A 9,710-nucleotide genomic window follows, 5' to 3' on the forward strand; every position below is an offset into this window, starting at 1 on the left:
ATAATTAGTATCAATCAGTGAAAGGAGTTCTCTCAGTGGCATTCTTTCTTTTCTGGTTAAGAATAGTACTGCTATCAACTAAAAGTGGCCCCTCTCCAATCCATGTCAAATTAATAGCGTTTCAATCCAACTGTGACACCACACTGATACATTATCTTTGAAATTTAACTACACATTAAAAGTTAAGATTCTGCCCTTCAACTCGTCACTTAATTTGCCTTGAAGCAAGTACAAAATGCATTCCATAGTTTTGACCTTCACCTTATCACTAATGATCTACGCCCTTGCAGATTATCACAGTTTGGCCAAATTCACGTGAAACGACTATTTCATACCATGAAACTAGTTGCCCCATCTGCCTTTTAGGAAGCAGTTTTGATTCGGGTCTGTTGCAAACCTGAGAAGAGCAAAAATTTAGCATGTTACCCAAAATGCACGTCTTGTTGGTGCAGGCACTTGAAGATGCAAAGTAACTTCAAAAGAGCTGATGCGATCCAGTGCACAAATCTCAAGAGTGAGGCGTGAAAATGGACTTCACTTTGATGATTGAGAGTTAGGCCGAGCAATTCAGTCTTCTGTAATCGATTTCAGCTAGTCTTACCACTTTCCGACTCATTCTGAAAACTCTCATTCTTTATTCCAAGCTCAGTATTTCGAGCTCGAGTTGAACTTCGCAATCAGCGTCTATTAACTCTAAAACGAACGATGACCATGGATTTGTTCAACTCGAAGGTGTCATTCTACACCAGCAAAGTCCACAAAAACCCGTTGCTGAGCAACATTTCGCAATGACAGGTATTCAATTAAATAACATTTGGCAATAAAATATTCAATTAGAAAACATCATGTTGGAATTTATCAAAGGATGTTTTTTCTTATAAGAGTGGCGAGAAGATTTGCTTCATTATTGTGTTATACTGTGGGTGGCTATGAAATTATTTTTTTAAACACATAGGGTCAATATGCCTCATGATTGAAAGTAAGTACTTATCTTATACTATTGAAAAAAATTCTTTTAGTACATTTAATATGTAAGGCATTTAATTATGATGATTTTTCTATTCCACAATGAAGCATTAATGTTGTAGATTCTTCTCAAGTATTAGTAATAAAATTGAGGAAAACATTAAAAAAGATTCTCATATTAAATGATGAAGATGGATTTTCTATGCATATAAATTAATGACAATGATGTTCAGTTTGAAGTAATAAACTTCATCTATCCATTTCTGTTGCAAATAAGGTGTGATGCACCAAGTGCACATTTGCCAATGTTTATATTTTTGTTGATAATATTGGGTTTGTGATTCAATATTTTTAGAAATTAATTAAAATCTTTTAAAAATCTTTCTACATGTTTTTGAAAAACGTTAAAAATCACATTTGTTTTTATATATAACCATAAAAATCTTCACCAAGTCTATACCAACAATAGATGCTCTTTGAATTAGAGATGAAATTGATTCAAATGAATTTGGTATAAATATATCTAAAAATAATAACCAAATCCAAACTTTAGTCAAATCCAATTAAGTTTTAGTCATCTAGAAAGAAACTTTAATACAAAATTGCACATTACAAACCTTTGTGTGTGTATATATATATATATATATAGATATATATACTCATAAAAATTATCATTAAATTAAAGAAAAACTTACCTAACAATAGTTGTGATTGCAAATATATTATCATTCCCTAGAGATGAAAATGTTAAAAACCAGAATATAACTTAATGTTTTTAGAACCTAATATCATTAAATGATTTTATATTATCTTATAAAATATGTTTCAAATTATTGTTAAAGAGTTCTAATACATGTACAATTTCATTTTTTATAATCAAATATTATAAGTTTTAAAAGTTAAAAATATTATACTTAATCATTATGTACTTCTACATATTCCAACAACATTTATTCATTACAAAGAACAATAAAAATTGTACTTGTTCTAACTAAACTAAGTGACATATACAAAATGTTGAGAAGGTCAAATACAAAAATATAAAATTTAATAGTTTATATCGAAATTTTTACAATACAATCCAGGAACAAGGCATAGGTTAATTCCAACCAAATACAAAAAACACTAGATCAATATGATTTGTTCTAATTACTTAATATCTAAGATACCATTACTTAATCATAAAAAATATAATCTTTTGCAAGTAAATAAACCATACAGATTAGCTCAACATATATTTGTGATGTTATCAAAATCTTTTTAATTGAAAATTATTAATGACAATAGTCATAACTTCTTTACAAGATTTTATTTATTTTTATTATTAATGACTAATTGCAATAGTTATAATATAATAGAAGTCACAATTAATTGAAGATCTAATAGTAGATAGCAAAAGCAAGAATCACCTTTGCAAAAATTAGATTCAATAGTAACTCCTTAAAAGATTCTATGACATATTGCAACCTTTGCAAAGATGCCAAAATTGTGCACTTTATTCCATAAACATCTCTACAATACTCATAATGATAAAAATTAGCAGCTACACCACAAAAAATAGGCTTTCATTTGTCTAAAGTATTATAAATGAGCATGGACATTGTTAATTGTGAAATAATTTATATGACAAATAATAGCCACTTCTAATACAACATTTTCATAGAAAAATAAAATACAAGTTTACAACCTCAAATTCAATCTCTTTTGATGTAAGATCAAGTTTGGTGTTTTTTTTTAATGAAAATAAATAAATAATAAATATATACTTTTATTCTTTAAAGTCTAAAGCAATTGTCTAATAAATCACTAACTTCATTTTTTATGTATGTTACAAAATTTTGAATCTTATTCTTTATATGTTTCAAAACTAATATGCTTGTATTTTACTACACAATCATATAATACTTAATGACGTAAGACAAAATATCCTCTTACTAAGACTAAGGTATACACTTATCAAAGTATAACTCAAAACATTAATAAAATAGAATGGTCTATAATATACAACTAAAATATTATACCAATCACTATAGTTCCAAAATTGACAACTATGTTTGGTCTACTCTTCAAACCAACATTTTAAACTAAGATAACTTAGAACAAATACTAAAAATATGATAGAAATGACTTTTCACCAAAGAAAATTAATTGCATTATTAGAAGGGCATAAAATTGAAATTCATCCTTGAAATCTTGATTGATTCTTTTAACTTTCTTTTAGAACTTTTTTTTGTTGATTAATTCTCTTACTCTAACACCTTTTATTGAGTCAATTATAAAAAATTAGGATCTTAATATTATTATCATAAGAACTTGGATAATAATTAATTATCATGACAACTAATATTTAACATATGAATAATAAGAATTAGGGTTCTAACTATTAATTGTAAGAACTAAATCTGAACTATTGATTATAAGAATTAAGATCCTAATTACCAATGATTCAATTTAGTGTATTAAAGAATGCTTAAGTTCAAAAATACATTCAGAGATAACCAAGCAATACAAAATGTTATGAAAACTATATCATAGAAAGAGAAAAAAATCAGAATGTAGAATGCACTGCTTCTAAAGATGGTGTTGAATATATATATATATATATATATATATACACACTAAATATTTACTTTGGTTCATGAAAATAAAAAGGTAACCAGATTTTAGAGTTTAGGGTTTAGGGTTTCAAAATAAAAAGGTTTTCAAAATATGATTTGATACTCAAAGTAGACACTCAAAAATGCATATTAAGAAAAATGACATTAGAGAGGTTGATTGCATTATTTGAACATCAAATAAAGATTTAGAAGTATTATAAGTCAAACTATCACAATTAGAAGCAACCTATTAATAATAAATAATATTCCTAATTTTTAGTAGGCTTAGAAACTGCCCCGTTGGCGGGCCTGTCCAAGATGCAGACGTCGCAGTAGCTAGTCCACGTCATCGTGATTTCGCATCCACGTCATCGTCGTCACCTGCTGGGGAAAGCCCACCCTGACCATTGCTTCGGTATGCGCCGCAAGGAACAAGAGCAGATCTGTGTGTGTGGAAGATAGCATTCCGTGTCTGAGCCGCAATGCCGGCTCTCACAGCGTAAGGGGTCCACTCGACAACCTCACCCATCAGCGGATTTTGCTTCACAAAAATGCTCGGGGTGGTCCTGCGTTCGACGATGGTACATACGCGCTGCTTCTAATGCTTTTTGCGGCTTTGTTGCATTACGAGATGGGGTCTGCGGTCTGTCTATGCTATTGACGAGTTCGTCATCAGTCAGGGGGGCCCAGCCAGCCGAAATCTGCCACCACACGGAACGAGGCAGGGGTCAAGTTATGCAGTGGGTGATTGTTGCAGAACCTCTCGGTCTTCAGGACTGAAAATCTGCATAGGAGATCCCAGGCGATCTTGGGGGATCTTATGATAATGTCCATGAAGAGAGAAGAATCGATTGCGAATATCGTTTAGGCAACAAATTCCACGTGATCTGAGTTACCATTGACCAAAATGTTGAGGATTCTCATTTAAGTCCTGAGAAGGCACACTTTTAAGACCCGATCTACCAACACAGGTACGAGGACAACTAAAGTAAGGGCATAGCCGAGGTCTAACTCGAGAAATTTTGAGTGTCGACGTAGCAAGCACACCGAGTTGTGTATTGAGAAGTGAACGACAGCACAAGTAAAACGACGTAGTTATACACAATGTTCTGGTGTAATTTTGTCTTCAATGTCGTTTCCCAATGTACAGTGGTGAATTCCATAGCCAAGGATTCAGACCGTTGACACATATTTTGAAACAGCAAACTTATTGTTCGTCTTCTTCGTTCTAAAAAAGGGCTTCTCAAGAGCTCTACTTGAAACTCGACAGGAAAGAACACTATTCGGTGACTTATTCTAAGTGGTGAGATGAAATTCAATATTTGATACTGAACATTTCACCAATTCAATGTGTACAGTCTAAGCTTCTAAGTATGCTCAGAGCTTAGAGATCCGAGCGCCGCCACGCTTCCCCTCCACGAGCTGCTCCACCACAGCCGGGTCTGCCAGCGAGCTCACATCACCCTGCACAAGCATCACTCAGAATTACAATACATGTTTCTAGACATTGCCTATCTTTCGAATTTAAGGAGACAAGCGACGCAGATAGACACACGTTCATGCCATGTGCTGGTAAAACATCCCAGAAAAACAAACTCACCAGCTCATCAAACTGATTCGCTGCAATCTTTCGCAGAATCCGGCGCATAATCTTCCCACTGCGTGTCTTCGGTAGTCCAGGAGCCCACTGGATCACGTCTGGAACCGCAAAAGATCCAATCTCTTTTCTGACAGCAGCCTTGATCTCATTCTTGAGCTGTTCCGATGGTTTAGCGCCCTCCACCAGGGTCACGAACGCGTAGATCCCTTGTCCCTTAACCTGCACGATCAACCCATTCTCCCGAGTCAGAGAACCATCACAGAACTGGCGCATCGCCAAAAACATACACAGCATTTAGAAGGATTGGACCGAGGCTAATTTGTTGAACGTACATCGTGGTCGAAGGCAACAGCAGCTGTCTCAGCGCACAATTTGTGAGAAGTGAGTGCTGATTCCACTTCACCAATACTGATCCTATGGCCACTGACGTTCACGACATCGTCCACACGGCCCGTGAGGGTGATGTAGCCGTTGGCTTCGCGTTGGCAGCCATCGCCGGTGACATACAACCCGGGCCATGTCGTGAAGTACGTCTCAGCGAACCTCTTGTGGTCGCCATACAAGGTGCGGGCCATTCCTGGCCACGCTCCCTTGATGCAAAGGTATCCTGAGCATGGACCATCTTGTTCCTTGCCGTCCTGATCCAACACAACCGGCTGCACTCCGAAGAATGGCAGCGTTGCGGAGCCTGGCTTGAGAGACCAAGCGCCCGGCAAGGGCGTGATCATGATTCCTCCGGTTTCTGTCTGCCACCATGTGTCGACGATTGGGCACCTACCCTGCCCGACCACGCGGTGGTACCAGTGCCATGCCTTTGCGTTGATGGCTTCTCCAACCGTGCCCAGAACTCGAAGGCTGGACAGATTATGCTTCGTCACGTGTTTGTCGCCGAGCGCTTCCAAGGACCGAATGGCAGTCGGCGCGGTGTAGAAGATCGACACTTTGTATTTCTCAATAATCTCCCACCATCTGCTGGGGCTTGGGTACGTTGGCACACCTTCAAAGACAACTTGCGTGGCGCCGTTCAGCAAGGGACCATAGCAAATGTACGTGTGGCCGGTGATCCATCCGCAGTCTGCTGTACACCTGCAACACGAACAATCAGTAATCATGCCTCACTGATTGTCATCTCTGGAGTTCATCAAGAAAAAGAGCATTCGCGAAGATTGAACATCAAATTACCAGAAGATGTCACCGGGTTGGTAGTCGAAGACATATTCGAATGAGGTCGCCGCATACACCATGTAGCCACCGATTGTGTGCAGAACTCCCTTAGGCTTGCCGGTGGAGCCACTAGTGTACAAGAGGAAGAGAGGATCCTCAGCCTCCATCCATTCAACGGGCGCAACGGTGCTGCACGACCGCACCTCGTCTTGCCACCACAAATCTCGCCCTGCAACCCACTTCACCTTGCTCCTCGGTACAGCATTCTTGTTGTCGTAAATCAAGACAGTTCCTGGCTGGAAGCTCTCTTTCTCCAGGCAAAGCTGCAGCGCCTCGTCGACAATGACCTTCAAGTTCAAAACCTTCGCCCCACGCTGCACAGCCGAGCAGGAGAGCAGCACGTCGGACTTGCAGTCCAAAATCCGGCCTGCCAGCGACTCTGCACTGAAGCCCCCGAATATGACAGAATGGATGGCTCCGATTCTGGCGCAAGCGAGCATGGCGATGGGAAGCTCGGGCACCATAGGCATGTAGATGCACACGCGGTCGCCCTTCTTCACTCCCCGCTTGCGAAGGTAATTGGCGAGCTGGCACGTCTTCTGAAGCACGTCGCTGTAGGTGAGACGCATTTCGTGGCCGACGTCGTTGCCTTCCCACAGCATTGCAACCTGCTCGCCCCGGCCTTCGTTGACGTGCTTGTCTAGCGCATTGTAGCAGATGTTCGTGAACCCCCCCTTGAACCACTCGTTGAAGATGGGCCCTTGACGGATGTCAAAGTTGGAGCGGAAGACGGGCTTAGAAGTGTCCCACATGCGATGCCAATAGAACTGGCTCGCAATCTTCCCCCAGAATCTCGAAGGATCCTGAATCGATTGCTTGTACATCTCCTCATACTGCACCACAAAACAGAACAGTGATCGACCCTCGATTAAAATTTGTCAAACATGCTCTAACCGATCGATGGCTTCAATTCCAATGGAAAACTACCGCGCCGGTTCGAAAGCTGAGTGGCGGATCGCTTGGATATGACTGACGTGTTCCGAGTTTGTTTGATTTTAGTTCAAACCATCAACTCGCAATTCTAGTGACTGCTGTGTGCTACCTCAACAAGCTCGACCTGGTCGTTCACCGTTCGAATTGCGCAGTTGTGTTAAACCGACGCCTATTTTTCAAACTCGAAGTTCTCAAGTCTTGCAAATTGAAAACAGACTCATGAACCAAAACTGATGAAGTGTATGAAAATTAAAACCCAAAAACCCAAGAATCACAACCCCGCTGTACAGTGTTGCTGGACCACAAGCACGCTGAATTTCTTTAGCAGAGTGATGCAGACAAACTGTTACCAGCGGACCTCCTCCCGTGGGGTATTCAATGTAAAGTCCATTCGGGCTAATTCGTCCACAGAAGATTGCCACTAATTTTTTTTTCACTACCCACAACCGGCCGCTACGGTGAGTTTTACGACTTCAATCATCGAGACCCAGCTGTCTCCTCAAACTGAATTGCCACTCTGTAGCACGAATTCACACCAATTGATTCGCCCACTTCAACCGCTGATTAACATATTTCTGCAAGGGAAATCACAATTTCGGGTCCAGCCAACGCACCTGCTCGCGGGATTTGATCAAAGCCCTGGACTGGAATTCTCGGGGCACGGGCACCAAAGCTCGCTCCTCCCGCTCCTCGACAGCCGAGCACAGTTGCAACCCAATTGAACCCGCCATGTCTGAACCCCGGCACTGCAAGTTCAGTGTCTCAGGAGCTTACCCAACTCTAGTCTAATAACCAGTCGACTCAGTCGAGTGAGTGGCTCTTTTTCATTTGACAATCCGGCCTCTCTTTCCCCGATATAATAACGGGCGCCCGGCGCAGCTTCGGCAACTGGTTTCCGCATTCCAGATCCTCTTCCAGCTCAGCTCCTCTGCGGACCTCAGACTGCGGACGGTACCTGGAGTTTCAACGCAATTTTCAGGCCTTTCATTATAGGTTCACCTGCTCACTACTCTGTACAGCTCTTTCTCCAACCTTCGCAACCCATCTTTTGTGTGTTTTATCTCCAAACTATTATATCCGGAACACAGCAAACGAGCTGTTACACTGCCAGTGTCTCCCGCTCACATGCGATGCTGATTTTGTTCACTGCCAGTGCGCTCTCCGCCTGCAATCCGCTTTACAACATGAGTAAGATCACGTCCGATTCTCCATGGGAGCTGGTCGGTCGATGGATAGCATTAGGATTTTCGGTCTGGTGAAGCTTCAGCACATGCTGGACCTAACCGCGGGAAGATCCCATACTCTCGCGAGCCTCACCACGGACCATCACCTGCTCCAGCTGCCGAGAGATGTATAGTATGATTGTGTGTCTAGAGCCTTGCGATCCCAGTTGCGATCCACCACGGCGCTGCTCGATCCCCAGTTTTCAGGCGTCGCAACGTCAGTTCGTTTTGCAGTGACGAAGGAAATCTCTCCCCCCCTCTCTCCCCCTCTCTCTCCCTCTATGCGTCGAGGCTTCCGCGTGCCACATGTGGACGGGGTTCCTTTGCCAAGTGGATCACCTGGAGTTGGTCTTCACATGGAAACCCTTCGGACCCTCTGCGGGCCACAAGCCTCCTTGCATCTACCATTCCCTTTGTTTCACCTCCATGTCGGGCGCGGCTAGATTCTCCGTGCATCTCTGCCCCCGGGTATGAAGTAGGATGGATATCCGGGTACGTCTATCCGGTTCTGAATTATGGACTGCTGCCGGTTCGCAGAGCACGGTGTATACGGGAGATACTCGGGTTCGGGTGGAAGACATGATGTCGTGGACAATCTGAAGATGAGGAACATGGATGTGGAACACGATTGGTCCATTCAATCATATGGATGAAAAACAACTAGAACTTAGTCTCTTCATTACAACTTATTTTAATTTATTCTTTTTTTAAAAAAAACCACTAGATTTACATCTTTTAGTTTCTATTTGTATATGTCACTGTATTTTTTGATTGAAATGTAAATAGCTGCGTAGGTAACTATTCTGGTATTTCACATCCTACTGCTTTGAATTTTACAAAATAAATTGAAATATTAAAAATCGTTTTTATATATACTAATTATTATTATTACTATTATTATTATTATTATTATTATTATTTCATTTTTTTTTCATTATTATTCTACTTTATATCACATTGCAAGAAACTAAGACATTTCCTTAAAAGTAATTTTATTGTCAAATTTTATGTAGAAATAGATAGATATAAAATTCTTTATATAAAGAAATTATGTATTAAGAAATTATTAAGTTCTTTAAAATATTTTCTATCACAAATAATTTTTATTTTTATAGAATACACAAGATTATAAAAAAATTATAAAAAAATTATAATTAAAAAATTTAA

At 39.8% G+C, this 9,710-nt stretch overlaps 1 protein-coding gene across 1 annotated transcript; it reads right to left on the minus strand.

The window, feature by feature from the left end:
- Positions 1-4,670: 4,670 nt before the first annotated feature.
- Positions 4,671-8,071, minus strand: LOC112273450 (acetyl-coenzyme A synthetase, chloroplastic/glyoxysomal). The gene is made up of 5 exons (XM_024502262.3): positions 7,935-8,071; positions 6,346-7,220; positions 5,496-6,249; positions 5,164-5,382; positions 4,671-5,027 (listed from the first exon to the last, which is right to left on the minus strand). Exons 1-5 carry the CDS (start codon positions 8,049-8,051, stop codon positions 4,941-4,943), a joined length of 2,052 nt encoding a protein of 683 aa, XP_024358030.1. The 5' UTR covers positions 8,052-8,071; the 3' UTR covers positions 4,671-4,940.
- Between the last annotated feature and the right edge of the window lie 1,639 nt (positions 8,072-9,710).

This window comes from Physcomitrium patens, chromosome 20, assembly GCF_059467195.1.
Source record: "Physcomitrium patens ecotype Gransden chromosome 20, ASM5946719v1, whole genome shotgun sequence".
Lineage (NCBI taxonomy): Eukaryota > Viridiplantae > Streptophyta > Bryopsida > Funariales > Funariaceae > Physcomitrium > Physcomitrium patens.